Source organism: Balaenoptera ricei, chromosome 5 (assembly GCF_028023285.1).
Source record: "Balaenoptera ricei isolate mBalRic1 chromosome 5, mBalRic1.hap2, whole genome shotgun sequence".
Lineage (NCBI taxonomy): Eukaryota > Metazoa > Chordata > Mammalia > Artiodactyla > Balaenopteridae > Balaenoptera > Balaenoptera ricei.
The window spans coordinates 15,714,890-15,732,025 of record NC_082643.1 but is presented as its reverse complement, the minus strand read 5'-3'; the positions used below and the strand labels follow the sequence as shown (position 1 = coordinate 15,732,025).

General features: G+C 41.3%; 1 protein-coding gene across 1 annotated transcript in view; it reads left to right on the top strand.

Moving 5' to 3' along the window:
• The first annotated feature begins 2,810 nt into the window (after positions 1-2,810).
• The window catches only part of UNC5C (unc-5 netrin receptor C), a 397,961-nt gene continuing 383,635 nt past the window's right edge, over positions 2,811-17,136 (top strand). Inside the window, exon 1 of the mRNA XM_059922449.1 lies at positions 2,811-3,518. Within this exon, the coding sequence (XP_059778432.1) occupies positions 3,395-3,518 (124 nt within the window). The 5' untranslated portion in view covers positions 2,811-3,394. The remainder of the gene's footprint in view (positions 3,519-17,136) is intronic.

Here is a 17,136-nt window from a genome sequence, read left to right as displayed (position 1 = left end):
AGTATTCAACAGATATACATATACCTATACACATACATATACATATACACATACATATACATACATACATCTATGTATACTTGAACATAAGCATATATGTTTCTATAAAATAAGTACTATATGGAAAATCAGAGCAGGTATATGCAATTGAGGGTGATATGGTAGGTGCTATTTTAGGTAAATTGGTCAGAGAAGGAATCTCTAAGCAGTGACACCTGAGCCCAGATCTAAGTGAGGTAAGTTAGCAGTTCTAGCTCAGAGGCCTATGCAACACTGCATTCTCTCTTCCATAAAGAAAAAACTAGGCAGGATGTTGATACACAAGGCAAGTTCCATCTGCAATTACAGATTGCAGAAAAGTCACCTGTTTGGTAAAGCTGATTGATTTGCTGGTACTTTTCCTGTCCTTGTTCTTGTGCACTAACTCTTCCCTCTCTTTCCCACCTCATCTCTACATACCATTTCTCAAACCATTCTCCTGCTCTCTATAGACTGAATTTCAGTATTGAACTACTTTTCCCCTTGTCTCTTACTCTTTCTTTCAAAGCATTAATTTTATGCAGTGTCTGTCATTGGGCACTTCAATAACCCAAGTAGAATTATGTAACAATTTAATTCTATTTAACTAACTAGACTTTGAAGATTCTTCTCTCCTGACCCTTTCTGGCAATCAACCGATACTGACTGAGCACTAACTCTACATTGGGTTCTGTGTTTGGAGCTGGGGCTGAAATGGTGAACAAGGCAAAGTCTCTGCCTTAAAGAGTTGAATTCTAGTTGGAAAAGATAACCAATAAAACTGCAAATGAATAAACAAATTTTAGATGTTAATAGAGTGAGTATACGTGAGGGTTTCTTAGTATTTAAGCTGCTGTCCTTCTTGGAAAAAATTGTAAAGACAGGTATGAAATATAAACAGAACCCAATTGATGCCATCCTCAAAATAAATGACATATTATAAGGGGCCGAGCTGCACTGTCCAACATGGTAGCCCCTAGCCATGTGGCAATTAAAATTAATTAATTACATAAAAATTCCCAATTCACACTAGTCACATTGTAAGTGCTCAATAGCCACATGTGTCTAATGACTACCATTTTGGAAAGCAGAGATACAAATATGTTTCTCATTGCAGAATGTTCTGTTGGACAGCACTGGTCTAGCTAGCATGTAGCTGATGGGAATCTTTCCTCAAAAATAAGAACAGCAGCTAACAATTTTATGTGTCAGGCACTTCCCATATGTTTAACTCATTTATCTCTCACAAAAACCTAGAAGATAGCTACCGCTAATAGACCCATCTTACAGATTAAGAAACTGAAGCATCAAGCTTTATTTTTCAATGTCAGTCAGCTAGTAATACGAAATGCTAAGAATTAAGCTCAGACAGGCTGACACAGGAACTTCTGATCTTCTTACCAAAATATCTTGGTATCTTGGTGTAGGGAAGCTGAAGAGGGAGAAGAAGTGATTTTAGCATGGCAGGCTATGCCTCCACAGAAATAAGAAGTGGCCAGATTTGTCAGTGACTTTGCCAAGAATGACCTTTTCGGATCTACCAGACTCATCCAAGACAGGTCTTATTGGCTAGAGGTTTAGATGGAGGTTAACTTTGAAACTATGTAATAAAATATTTCACAGATGGAGAAACTGAGACATGCAGTTCACCTGACCTGTCCAGGAAAACAGAATGAGTTAGGACCACAGCCAAGATGAGACCACAAGCTTCCTGCCTGTGTGTGTGTTTATACATTGCCCCCTTGGCACCAAGAGCTTAAAATTTCTCTGATATATTATTTAATATTAGTTTAGAAATGTAATAATCTTGGGAAGTGGTTTTCTTCTTCCCGGAAGGTCAGTGTGCCAATGTGTATTGGACTTTCCACCCATCCACTTTCCTTTTGTCCAGCCTTTCCTTATTTTATCCACCCGTTCTTACACTTCCCCTTCACCATTACAACAGGGATCCACAACTTAGCTACCCAGGCAATTCTTTCCTAAGGAAAAATAAAAAATAAAAACGCACTGCAGTTTGAGTCCTTACACACACACCGTCAGGAATCTGGAAAACATGTCATAGGTTCCACCATCACTTTAAGTGAGTATCTACAAATTTTGTTGTGCATCGTTTCTGGGAGTTTCTCCGGTCTCATCTCACCGCTCTTTACATACTCAACCTTGCCAGCCACCAAGGTGCACGAAAATAAAGCTCTGCTGAAGAATGAGTTTTCCTTGAGCTTTTGGTTTCTGTTCCACTACAGAGGAGTCATAGGCACCCAGAGCATAAGGCAGTCTGAGTGGCGCTGACCACCCCAAGACTGCCGCGGGCTGGGGCTCTGCAAAAACTTCATGCCTTCTGCCCGGCCCCGCAGGACTTCAGCTCGAGCCCGACACCCCCCCCCTCCCCCCCTCCCCCGCCTAATCAACCGCAAGACCCGAAGTCGTAGAGCGAGTCCAGTCCCGGGGAGCCTGGCTCAGGCTCTGGCGGCGCCGTGGAGGAGCTGGGAGGCGGCAGGCTGAGCTCCACTGGACACAGCCACGGGGCTCGGGGCGCGCCCGCTGCGCTCTCGAAGTCCGGGTCTGGCGCACGGCGTGAGGCCGGCGCGCTCCCACGCTCCCAAGCCGCTTCGTTCCTCAGGTCGCTCTCGCCTCAGCTTCCGCAGATAAACCAACAGCCGCTCTCCACCTCCGGCTCCGGGCACGCCGCTCCCGCAGCCCTCGCTTCCCTAACGCGGGCGGGCGGGCGCGCTCCCGCCGCCTCTTACGTCCCAGCGGAGTTGGGCTGGGCCCTCCACGCCTCCTGGGCGAGCCCCTCGGCGCGCCCGTGCGCCCCGCACGCCTAGGTGACCCTCTTCGGCCACCCAGCAGCCGCAGCCGGGAAGTCTCTCCGCCCGCGTGAGAACCCCGAGACTGCAGACGGGAGCGCCTCGCTGTGCACAACTCCCTCCCTCCGCTCCCCCCTCCTCTGGCTCGCTCTCCCTCTCCCTCCGCCCGCCCCCCGCCCCGCGTGCCTGTGTGTGCTCGGCACAGGCGAGGGGGCCCGGGGAGCAGTCCGGGCTCGGCGCGCGGCGGAGCTGCGGCTGCTCCCGCTGCAGAGGGGAGCGGCGAGGCGGCCGCGCTGCGCCTTCCCGGACTTCCCAAGTGGGGGCAGAGCCGCCGCTCACGGAGCCGCCTGTTAGCAGGCGCAGGGGAAGCGGGACCTCCCAACTCCTCCTCGGCGCCTCCTCTCCACCCCCTGTTGGCCCCTGCCCTTGGAGAAAGTGGAGTGTGGCGCGCGGTCGTCGTTACTCCTTCAGACAGCTTCGCGGCGCACGGATTCCGCTGCTGCCCGGCGGGGCTCTCCGCAGTCGGCGCTCCTCCGAGTGTGCCTCCCCCCGGCGCACCTCTGTCGACGATGAGGAAAGGTCTGCGGGCGACAGCGGCCCGCTGCGGACTGGGGCTGGGATACGTGCTGCAGATGCTCGTGCTACCTGCCCTGGCCCTGCTCAGCGCCAGCGGCACCGGCTCGGCCGCTCAAGGTAAGGCGGACCGCCGAGCTCCGCGCCACCTCCCTTCGCTTCTTCCTTCCCTCCTTCTTCCTCTCCTCCGCCCCACTTCCCCTGGCTTCCTTAACCCGCCTCGTCTCCCTCAACTGGAAACCACTTTAAATTCTACTTTCCCAACTAGTCAGGAAGCTTTGGTTAGGATGATTTTGAATCTGTCTTCCGAGATGGGCACGGATGGGCCCGGACGCGCGGGGTGTCGGACCCACGTCTGTCTCCGGGCATGTGTCTCTTGCACTTTCTGCTGCGCGCTCGCACGTTGTTGTACCTTGCGCACCGCGAGGTTTGCAGAGACTCTGGGCGCGGGTGGCTGCGTGGCCTGCAGGAGAGGCCCCGTGACGCGCAGAGGCTCCCCGCGCTGTGCCACGTCGGGGGTCGCCGGATCCTCGCTGCGTCTCTGAGCGCCACACGCCGAAGGGCGCTCCGCTACGGAAACGTGTCCGTGGCGGCCGAGGACCCGCTGGCGCCGGTGGCCCTCGGCTGCTGCTCGGGGCGTGCGGAGACTCGCGGCGCCCCCGGACCCGCGCGCCGCAGCCCGCAGCAGGCCCCGGGGTGTGCGCGCCCCCTCCGCCCTCTTACCCCTCCGGCTCTCCCTCCCAGCCGGCGACGGAGAAGCGTAACCACCCCCCCACCCCGCCTCCCTCCCCCGGCTCTAGAGGAAACGGGCTGGTCGTTCAAACCAAAGCCGAAACTCCCCGGGGTAACCGGCCACTTTATAACTCTGACATTTTCATTTGATGCGTCTGAGCTTGAAAATAAGTGTCCGGGGCTCTGGGCAAAACCGGGATGGGGGAGAAGCTCGGCCAGGAGTTGCGGGTGGGTAAGGGAGAAGGGGAGGCCCGGGGGCTGGTTGCCTAGTTTCCCTCTCGCCCTCCGAGGGTGCGGTGATAGAGGCAAATCCCAGCCTTCCGAGCCTGGGAAGCTGGGTGGAAGGGAGACTGAGAGGAAGGAGCCCAGGCGCCCGTCTCCGGGGTCTCTCTCCGGTCGTCGGGGCCCCCAGCGCCCCCGCCACCTTCTGGCCAAGCCGAGGGCCCACCTGGGTCTTACCGCCCAGTTTTGTGGCGGTGGCCGGCTCAGGGGAGGGAGCTCAGCTCTTCCTTGGGATGGGGGCCGGGGGGGTGGATGGAGGAAGCTTCTGCAGCGCTCGGAGGTAATCCAGGCATCCCATCCTCTCGGTCACCCTCGCTCCAAACTTGGAAAGCAGAGGAGGTGCGGCGATAGCCTCGACACCCCGGAGATGCTCAGACACTCCGGAGGTTACCGACAGCATCCCCTCAGACCTGCGGAGGCGCTGGGGACCAGGGAGGCGGAGGGGGGCGCTGAGCGTAGGCCAGTGTGTTCCGGGTCGGGAGCTAAGTGATCAGCGAGGCTCTGCGGATTAGCCACAGCTACTTCGGGAGTAAATTGTCCTGCTGCCTCGCTAAGTAGCCACGCTCATAAATCCTTCCTTCCCTTCTTGCCAGATGCCTCCCATCCCCGAGGTTCGGCCCTGGTTTTCTCAGTCATATGTCTAAAGCTCATCTGCCTGTCCATTCTACAAAGGAGTCTCCCCTGAGAATCATAAACTTATTGCAGGTTTCTTGAAATTGGGAGAAGTTCTCAGGACGGCTGCTGAGGGTGCTTAGAGGGGGTGTTTGGAAGTTGAAGGGAGCAACCTGATGAATTGTTGTGGAATGAACCGCGTGACTCCCTGTGGGATTCGCCTGCTGTTATTGGGCGCACAAAGGACTAAGCTATAGGGTGGGAGTGGGAGGGGGACCAGGCGGTGAGAGAACTGTTTGGGAAAAGGACAAGTTAAAGTCCCCAAAGATGCCAAATAGGAGACATAGGATCCCAGCCGAGAGCTTCCTACAGCCAAATTAAAAAGACTGGGTAGGAAAAAGGGTCAATAAAGATAATCAAACAGGAGATTGTGAGTGGATTAATATTGGAAGAAGAAGGGAGAAGAGATGAAAAGACGGTCAGGACAGACTGAGCGTTTGCCACTTACACTGTTTTTATCTTATAGACCAGGCAAGCCAGAGTTTGAGGATTGCACCTACTCTTCTGATCTTAAGTGGAAAAATTAAATGCATTCTTTTGGGTGTGTGCATTTCACTGCTGTTCTTCTCCGTTTAGTATATTTTTTTTTTCTTTCAGTTCCTGGTGAGCAAACTATTTATGTTTGAATCTGTGGTCTTTGAGAAACACTATTCCACCACTTTAATCTTTGTTTTCCTCCATGTTGCAGGATACCAGCTATGCCTGTGTTGTCTGTTAGGTATCAAAAATGTAGACAGCACCAAGCCCTACTTTCAGCTTCTATCACTCTCGCTCTATTCTATTCCCCTAGCCTGTTTACTACTGAACTACGAATACATACACTTTCTTCTCTGAGTCACACTCCTATAATTCTCTGATAGCCAGACCTTCCTTTCCTTCTAATGTCTTCTTTCTCCTCTCTCTCCGGACTAGATCGCTAGGTAAATCAAAGACGCTGTTGCTCCCTCAAGGTATGGTTTCCTTGTGCTGAGGACTTAAAGATGGGAATAAACTATTTTTTTATGAATGGAAGTATGTATGCAGTTAAGATGAGAAAGTTAATTTAAGCACTTTACACTGTGGAAAAGGTTTTTATTCTGTTGTTGCAAAGATACTAGAAAATTGGAAGTTTTAGGAAATATGTGTCTCTTCAGAGAGAGCCAAGAAAATAACAGATGTTTAAGATAAAAAAGCAGAATGGGTGTTATTTGTGAGTGTACTTCGTTTTGGAACTGTGGTTTGAAGAAAGACAGCAGTCATTTTAAACTGGTCCTTGGGAGATTCTCTAGACTTTAGGCAACAGCTTTCTCCTTTCTGGCTATGTTGTAATTGTTTCGTTCAGGACTGCTGGGAACTCCTAGCTCCAGGGAATTTGTGGTGTTTCTGACTTTCAAGAATGAAAGATTTTACCAGGAAAAGGCAGTGTGTGTGTGGGTGTGTGTGTGTGCACGCGCGTGCGCTTGATCAGTTTGCTTCAGAATTAGTGCCCTCCTGTTTTATAAATGCGTTTTATTTCTGGATTTACACAGCACTGATATTCCGCTTATCTAGCACCAACTAGTGTTATGAGTGTTAACACCACCAAACTCAGAACAGGAAATTACTGAAGATTCTAATTATATTGGGATAATTCTCTATTATTGTAAGATAATTTGTAATGTTTTAAAAACAATATACTTCTTCTGAGAAAAGAGTGAAAATTACTTTCATGCATTTATGCATATTGGTGTGGTACAAATAGACAATTGGCATGAAAGATTGAATTTCATGACAAGTATACCATATATTTTTCTATTTTAGGAGCAGAGTAAATTCATAAATTCACATTTGGAATTTGCAGTAAGGAAAAGTAGGCTAGTTTACCTTTGTTTAGAACAATAATTTCATGTATTCTAGCTTAGGGAATACTTAAAAGGCTTCAGAGAGCAAACTTTTCAAGTGCTTGCAGAGAATGAGGAACCATTAAATTGTTAACATTTATTGACTTCCTGGCCTTCTGTGTTCTGGATACTGGGGATTCCAAGTTCAACAAGACAGGATCCTAGAGCATCTCCCATGGTGGTCTGGTTGTCCTGGTCAGAATACATACTGATACTTTTTGAGCAACCCCACCAAGGACCTGAAGGAGGCACCAAGCTCTCCTAAACAAACTCTTAGCTTGCTTAGAATTATTGTTGCGACTTAAAAATAACTGTTCTCTAATGTATGCTGGGTTCTCCAATTAGTGCAAATAGCCAGAGTGCCTTAACTGCGTTTAGCACTTTTCTGATTTAGGTCATGGCTTTGCTGGAGCAGCAGAGGGAGTCATTCTCAGAAGAAACATTAAAATTACAGGCTGCAACCACTTCAGGAAGATAATGGGGACGCTTGTGGGGTGGGGATTGAGCCAGTGCTCTTGCCTTTGCTCTTTTAGCCTATGTCTTTTTTAGTTTGACTTTGGTGTTTGTGGCAGTTAAAAACAAACCTGTTCACATCCCCACGAATTAGAAATCCATTAGCTCATTTGGATAGTGTATGCTATTAGAAGTAAAGTTCTGAACAATTATTGTGCATTTATTATGTCCCACACTGTATGCTATTTGTTAGGGACACAAGAGTTGAGGAGACAGTTTCGCCCTTCGAGGAAGACTGACTTACAAGCATATAATTATAATTTACTTTCTGAAATACAACAGTGGGAATAGGTATAGTATCTTCCGGATTTAAGCATCCAATGTTAGTAAACATAGGACCAGCTAGGGTTGTAGTGTGAGTGGTAGCAGGAGTTCCATGATTTCCGTGCAGAGAAACTTAAGGGTGGCAGTTTGGTTGGAAGTGGGTTGTTCTTATAGCTGAGTTTGCATCTTACTTAGATTTAATATATAATCGGTCTGGCTTTGGGGAGCCACATGTTTAGAGACTGTTAGTGGTGCGTGCCCATCCTCCCTGTTAGTTTAGTGGTCACCACTGCCTCATAATGCTGCCTCCACCACCTCCTAGCTGTGTGGCCTTTGGTGAGTTATTTAGCATCTCCGTGCCTCAGTTTCCTCAGATATAAAATGAGGATAAGATATACTGTAAGTCATATTAGGGTTGAATGAATTAATACATCTGAAGTATGTAGAGCAGAATTCTTTGGCTTCCAACTCTGTAAACCATGGGCAAAGAAATCTAGAAGTTAAAGAAATTAAAGGTCAATAATTTTGAACTCAGAGAAGGGATTGCTGCAGACACTGCTTCCGCCAGAGCAACAAATGGAGCTGTCTGAGGAGTTGCTCCAAAGTACTGCAAACTCCTGGACATGGCGTGGTTCTTTGAACAGCCTGTAGGAAGCTCTCTCTTTCCCTCGCCACATTTCTTCCTTTCTGCACAATCTGGGAAAATAAACCTAATACCAGTTCTCAAAATGCCATTTTAAGTCACAGCCTGTTAAGTCCTGGCTACAACCTCCACTCTTGACTTTCTATCTTTACAATGAATATTGAAAGATAACTTTGCATAAATCCGTAAACACTTTTATGAAAAAAAAAAACCATGCAAGTTCCATGTTTTCAGATAATGGTTTTGAGAAAACCAGCCCTTTATGCAAATGTGGATTGTTTTTCTTAAAAAAAAAAAAAAAAAAGACACAAGTGTGTCTAAAGATCATAATTGAATACATGATAAAACAACACAAAAAAATAGAGTAAGTCTCCTATATACCGAGATCTGTTCCGAGAGTGCAGTCGTTAAGTCCAACAAAGTTAGCCGAGGTACCCAACTAACATAGTAGGCTATATAGTACTGTAGTGTAATAGGTTTATAGTACTTTTCACACAAATAATACATAAAAAACAAACAAACCCAAAAAAATCAAGAAAACGTTTTTATTTTTACAGTATGTTACCTTGAAAAGTACAGTAGTACCAGCTACATCACCGCTGCTTTTACGCTTGCTTCCGGACATCCTGAGCTTGAAATAAGGATATTGTACTACTTTACTCTATACAGTACTGTCCAGTAAAGTACACAAAAGCACAACCACTTGTAGAGGATGCATGCACGTGACAGTGTACACCAGGCATGTGAATAACTTACATGATTGGACATGCGAATGCATGTTCGCATATGTGAAAAGTTCTCAGCTTGAAGGTTCGTATGTAGGGGACTTACTGTATAGAAAAATAGGTTGACTTGAAGGCAAAGCAAATTCACCAGGACTTTCATATATTCAAATTATATTTGCAATAGAAAGTTTCAGCATCATAATTTAGAACAACATGAATAATCTAGATAATATATATTTTGAAAGTGTCACATTTAATTACTTCTGTTTGTTTAATGGTTATTGCTATTTTTTTCATGTTTGGTGTATTTTTTTTTTTTTTTTTTTTGGTTGAGCTACGCAGCTTGCAGGATCTTAGTTCCCCAGCCGGGGATGTAACTCGGGGCCCTGGCAGTGAGAGCACTGGGTCCTAACCACTGGACAGGCAGGGAATTCCCTCATGCTTGGTATAAATGTTGTTTTCTAGCAGAATTTTAAGATAAAACTAGACATTTGTGGGAGTTTTATGTTATTTAGAGTTAAGACACATCTTTCTCTTACAGTATTTTCATTCTGCTTTTATTTTTGGATTGCCTGGTCTGCAGTTACAGAGCCCCACATTTCTCATTCTTTTTCTTTCTTAACCTAACTCCTTAAAGCAATGTATGGCCTCTTCTTTGATTTCAGATTTTATTTGGTTTTGTTACTGCTTCTATATTTGTGGAAGACAGCTCCATGAATCTGAGACCTTGGATATTGTTCCAGTATCACTCACTTAGTTCAAGGATGTTTAAACTAGAACAGAAACTCACAGAAACTCAGTGCTATGTTTTATGTGACCTTTTTGAAGTACTGTAAGTTTGCCTTGAGCAATATTAAAAGATCTACTGTCTCCTTTTTTCTAGTTTTTAAAAAGAAATCCAATAATTTAAAAATTTATAGTTTCTCTTATTTTAAATATTTATAATCTCTAAATTTGTGGAGATTTTAATTTAAAAAACTTTATAGTAATAATTTTATGAGCTAACAAGATCAAAAATAGTGTCTTTTTTTTTTTCTCTTCTCTACCTGATTAGAACTCTTAGAAGAATTTCTGCCTTTTCATGATAACCCAAAACATATTGGGTTGGCCACAAAGTTCCTTCGGGTTTTCCATAACATCTTACAGAAAAACCTGAAGGAACTTTGTGGCCAACCCAATATATTCTGTTGCAAATATTTGGACTCTTTATAAACAAAATGTTAGAAAATATTGTTATAATTTTATAATTAAAAACGAGTTTTGGGTTGAAGTTTTAATGTGGTTTCTCACTTTGAGTATTCCTGCCCCCCAAAAAGTTGCTCCCTTAGGTTTATATAATGAGGTTTTGAAAGACACAGAAGAGTATCTCCAGGTACTTAAAACATATCTAGCCTTCTACACATAGTGTTAAAGTTACTGTGACATTAAATTGAAGTTATAATTTGGAAAGTGAGCTGTAGCTTTGAAAATGCCAAATAGGCAGATATTTGTCCTTATGTCAGTATACCTTTTATGAGCAGTGAGCAGTGATTCAAAAGTGCTTTGTGTGGCAAAAGTATAAGCCTAACATCTGAAAACTCCAATGTTTGGGGAATACCCTCTTCTAATTAAATAACTAACCGTGTCTCATTGCCAGTGTGGTAGTGGAACGAGAGAGAGAGAGGAGACAGGTGAGACTTCATTTCATTGATGTGCTTGCTACAGTTCTTACTTAAAACATGAGGGCACCAAATAATCATGTTAACAGATGATACTGATTAATCAAATTTAACTCCAGAGTTACCAGTCTTATTTATTTTAAAATGTTGTGAGGATAAGGGTTTTATCTTCATTAATCATTGTCATTTGGATCCTGTGGCTAGATTCATTTCTCAGCAATTATGAGAGCCATAAAAATGCCTCCTGTAGATGAACGTGTATTATCTCTTCTTCTAACTAAGGATGTTAAACAACAGAAACTCCCTCAGCACATTTAACAAGTTTATTGATGAATGCTAACATTTCTCAGTTTTAGTCAATGTCTTAATTGATTATTTAATCATGGACTGACTGAACTCAAATGTAATTTATTGTCTTCTCTTTTTTTCTCTGTTCAGAATAAAAACCTTATATATGAACATTCATTTCCAGTGAAAACACATTAGTGCTTGCACATTAAAATGCATCTGTAGCCCAGTTATAAGGGTAAATATATCTATGAGTAGAAATGGATTCAAAATTCAAGAAAATTAGTGTGCCTAATATAAAATATGAAAGAGCAGTGTAGAAGTAAAGTATGCCATTTGTACAGAAAAGTAATTATTTTAAAATAGTGCATAATGTACATTCTCTTAGACAGTAAAAGTTTAGTGCAATATGATAGGGCATGTGGTGTAATAATATCCTCATAAAGTACAGGCATAGTGAAATATGTTCATGTATCAGATAAAAGTAAAGGGGAACAGTTTGGGACTATTCTAGTCTCTATGAATTTGCAAGTTCATTTTTTGTATTCAAATTGAATGTTTTAGATGATTCTAATATCTTTTTGGAATTTCAAGAACTTAAAAAAATTATTTCAAGATCTAGATCAAAGACTACTCTTTAACAAATGGTATTCTCTAACTTTTACAGGAACAAAAAGTGACAGTCAGTGAAGAAAGTACTGTTGCTGTTTTATTATACGTGATTGTCAAAGACCTGTGTTATCCCTGATCCAAACCAAACAAATAACCAGATTACTACCACAACAAAAACTTTATGATTAGAAAGACATAGTAAATAATGGCAATTTCACTTTAAGCATTATGTCTGTGTGAAATATGTTGACGTTTGAATTTAGCCTTTGCTAAGGGAAAATGATATATTTTATCTTCCATTGAATAAAGAGTTTGCCAAATATCCACATTGTAGCCACCCAGTGGAAAGAGGCAAATTTGGCAAGCAGCAATCTTGGAGTCATTCTAAATAAAACAGTAATTACGTTACCTGTCATTTTCTTTAGCAACTTTCCTTCTTCCTTCTGTATCTCCATAAGGTGATGAGATAGTATGAGCTTTAAAATGTGTTAAGGATCAAATTCAAGGATTGAAAGAGCCTAAGACATTTTCCTCCCAGCCTACTACAGCCATCACCCACAGAGCATGCAACTTGGTGGAAAACAGAAGCCCATTTCAGAAACTGCTCTCAGAAGCTGAGGAAAAACAGGCATGTTCAAATGATTTATTGCTTGTGCTATCGGAATAGAGACCTAAGATCAGTATTTCATCATAATATTATTCAACGGGCACTCTGACTTGAACCTTTATATAAATAGAGTCTTGATACACACCTACTTCAATTAACATAGCAAAAGAGTTTCTAAAGTATTTAAAAGATGTATTTTTGAAAGAAGTTACATTTGGATTTTACTTGAACCTGTTTGAGCAGGATGTACTTGTTTGAGAAATCTAGACTTAAATCAGTGGTATACTGATACACAGAATCCTTTAAAGGTCTTTATAAAATGCATTGATATTTCCTCAGCTACTCTTAAACAGTGCCATTAATAATGTCAGTGTTGTAGGTTAAATCTCACCTGTACATCAGAAATTGAAAAGCATTCTTAGGATTATATGGGAGTTATTAGGGACAATTGTCCCAGAAAAGAATTTGCTTAAATGGAATTTTATCTTTAATATAATTACATTTTTAGGAAATGTTGCCAATATCTTTCTCTTATATATTGATCAAAATATATGTTTATTTTTGTTATACACACACACCCCCCACAGTGGAGAAAGTTAGAGCTTACTTACTATAACCTGATGAAAAAATAGAGAAGAAGGATGGCTAGAAAAAGTTTTAACAATAGATATGTTTTCCCAATAGGGATGGGGGTAATCAGTTTATTGGATTTATTAGAAATGATGATCACATGAAAGATATACATATTTTTTTAATCAAATTAAATAACTATGGAATTATTTCCTAGCAGGGTATTTCTAGGCAGACTCTTAATGGAGTGGAGAGTTACAAGGAGTAGACATATATAGTTCAGTAATTCTCTGTGAGCATATATATATATATATACACACACACACACACACATGCTTGCATAAATTGTGTGTGTGTGTGTGTGTGTGTGTAACTTTTTTTGTTTTAGGAGAGTTTATTTTCAAACAGCCTTGGCAATATCCTTAAAAAACAGCAAAACCTATCAAACAAATGAAAACAAACTTTTACTAAAAGAAAATTCATAAGTAGTCATTGAATAGGGAATCAGGTTTCATCACTGGTTTCTAACTGCAAAATTATATTCTTTTCTGCAAAAAGTGCCTTGTTGTCGACCAGTAGCTAAGTTGTTTACAATAGTGTACAGTAGAGATACCTCTGCCTTATTCGTGTGGTGGCTTAGCTGATAGAAACAATTTCTTCCTGTCCTCCAGATGACAGAGACTGGGGTATCTCCACATTCACTGGCTTATTTCAAACACGTGGAGAAGAACTTCTGTATTTTCGTACACAGTGGACTATAATTTTTTGACCAAAGGAGGTCAGCTATCCTGTGTGCATGAGTAAAGTCCTTCATTCACATGTGGGAACCCCCTCTTCAGGAGAGACAAAGTTTCCCCTGGTAAGCACCCTGCCTGAGGTGACCTCTTAATGATCGGGCTGATTGAAGGTGAAGTCAGTTGTGTTGTTTTTCCCTGAATTCGGTGATGATTTGAATAAATTTTTTTTATAAAAAATAAAATGGAGTTAATAAAATGGAGTTATGTTTCCAGGCTGCAGAATGTTTAATTTTCTTGGACTCCCTCAGGTGCCATACAGGTGGCTTTATTTCCAGATTTCTCCATTACATCCATTGATAACTTTATTTAAATGAATAAAGATAAAGTTAGTTGAGGGGGGAAAAGAAAGGTTGTTACTAATGAAGAATATAAAAAATTTAATTATGCGTAGAAGGATAATATACTTTCTTGCTTATTTTTAATATATTAAATGCAGATTAATATATATTTACATGACACATCAATATGTAAATGTTAATTATTGCCATATGTTTCCACATCACTTGGCATTTATGAGCTAGGATTTTAAAAGATGCAATAAATTCTAATGTGCAGGGAATTGTTTCCTGTGTTCTCTGTCTTACATATCATATGTTCATGGATGATATGGGGTTTTCATAAGAAAATATGTAATACTCTGTTAAGAAGAGCAAAGTAATAATAATGTCCCACAAAGTTTTCTGACTGCAAGTCTAAATGCTCATGAGAGTGGTTTCCTGTTGAATGCTGAATTGCAAGGTTAAAAAGAGGGTCTTAAAGATAAGAGTGGATTCCACAGTCCTTGAGTTTGTTTTGCATTCAGTGACAGTCACTAAATTAGGGAAAGGAATGTTCAAACAACACACTTGAGGAAAAGTGATTTTTATAGAAAGGAGCCATTTCTGCTAATAGCCAGTAACTGCACGTAACCCTGCTGACATTAAAAGTCCATTAGCTAAGCCCAGTTTAAATAGCAGCTGATGCAGTGTCAGCTAAATGTACCTTGGAATTTTTTCATATAATGCAGTAATAGCAGTTCCATAATTTTTTTCTAAAACTACATGCATTAAGTAAAACAAATGTCATCTGATAGTAGTGGCAGGGCTGCTAATAAGCAGGCAGAGATTTGTGATGAAACAAAAGTAACAGTCTATATAACAGGAAGATAATAAATGGTAGTGATGGTTTTAAAAGGGAGCCTTTGAGAAAAATCATATGGAGAAGCTTAAGCTGAAATCCAGAAAGAGTTGTTTCCATAGAAGCGCATATTAATGTGCACAACTTTGAGATGCTCATTTGTAAGTGAAGTGACTTTTTACTGTCAGCCTCAGAGTTTAGTATCTCAGTGTATTTTGAAACAACAGGGAGCCCTCTCTTTAGACCCTGTTATGTGTGTAAATGGCAGGGAAGTGGGGAGAGGGGGGTAAAAGGGGATTGAAAAAGGAGAACAAGTGAAAAGGTGAAAACAGAGATATAACTTCATGTGTGTTAATACCTTGAAGGTGATTACTATGGTACTATTTTTAAGCAATATGATTTATTAATGCTGCCTACAATGAAATCAGAGGTTGAAATGTTGATATTCTTCCCCCCTCCTGTTTTTCCATCCTTTGAATATTTCCCAGTCTCCATTTTAATCCTCTGAAAGACAGGAAGTTTTACTGCAAGTTTATAGTAGAATCCAAGAATTTTGAATAACTCATCTTAAAGAATTCTCTAAGACAGTGTTCTGTCACTATGAGACCATGGTGAAGACAGTGAGGGTTGCTCAGTAATCTAGTGCGTGAGTTGACAAGAGGGCGGTAATTAATGAGTGACTGTCGTACTCACACCACTGTCACGTATTACGAGAGCCTCCATGCCGAGCGCCCCTCCCCATTATCAGACCAGCAGTAAAACCCTGTACAGGCAACAGTGGGGAGCTCTGCTGAAGCTTATGACCCTAATCACTTGGGTATAAGCTTCGTGCATATTTTCAGAATGGTCACTCGAATTCTCATCGCACTTTCTAGTACTCAGAATTATTTGTCGTTCTAACCTGAGAATTTATTTAAAGTCTTACCTGAGATATCACATCTTTTGTTTATTTTTATTTTAAAGTTAACTCAGTTTTCTTTATATGATTAAAAAAATACCTCACATAACCCTGCGTTGCTTGAAAAGGGGGGAAAAAGAAAAAGAAAGGAAAAGGAAAAAAGAAGAAAAGGACTACTGTTTAATCACAATGGGGTGGCAGAGATCTCCCTTTTATGTTCACAGATTTTCATACAAGCATTTCATAATAAAATCAAGAAGTTCTCTTTGGTGTCGGTAACTGTTTTAATTCAGTTCAGGCCACTGTAAAGGCTTATTTTTGAATGAATTGGAAGCTTCTGGAGAAAGACTTTATGCAATTAAATTCCTAACCAAAATCCCATTTACTAACATATTGTATGAGGGACTGATGAATAATCTTGTCTTTAGTATGTAGCTCAAACATTAATAACAGATGCAAATATGCCTCAGTTCAACCAGTGGGCTTTGATTTTTAATTCTAAACTGACTTCAGTTTTTTCAAACTAAGACATCTGTTAAAAGTGACTATTTCCCATATGTTTTTCCTTTTCTGTTGCATAAATCTATTGCAGGAAGAAAAGAGAATGCCATAATATTTGGCCGCACAGTAAATTTGTACGCATCTATGAACGAGTGTTATGAAATTGAATTATGTTGAAAATTACAAGATGATGCTAGACTGATTGAAATAAGACAATTATTACATTAGAGTTTGGAACAGTTTTTAGAAAAAAATTACCCTGCAATGTTAATATACTGTTACTTTCTGGGAAGTTTTACAATGTATCTTTTTTTGGATAAAGAATTACATTTTAAAAAATTTTGAGTGAACACAATATATAGTTTGGTTTGGTGCTAAATTCATTCATTTATGCTTGGAAAACTTTTCTTAAAATAATCTTTAATAATGTCTATTCTTTACTGTGATTTTATGACTGTGTTTAGAATAGTGAATGGTTTAGATCACTTCTTTTTTCTTTTTTTCTGTTTAACATTTCTTTTCTTTGACTGTTACAGAATTAAAACATATTAGATACATGCATGTATGTGTAGGTCTGATAATTTCCTGGTATAAGAAATTAATCAAAATGCATTGAAAAAAATGAATGTTTACAATCAAGAGTGTTCTTGGCAACTATGCTAGGGAAATACTAATGCAGCCTTTATATAAATAAGTCTTTTGGTAAAAGTGAATAAACTGTGCTAAACTCTAAGCTTGAAAATTGCGTACAAGTTTAAAATCTCTTAGCGTCACTCCACATTTGTAAGTAGAATGTCAGAATCATAATACTATTAACATCACAGAATTGTGAGGATTAACAGGGTTATCAAAAGTGAAGAATTGAGAACAGTGCCTGGCACCAGATAAGCGCTTAATGCCATTAGCGACTGTCATTGCTGTTGCTGTTGTATTTTCATTATGTAAGTCTATACACCATACAACAACTTTCACTTGGCACCATTATGAAAATAATTGAATAT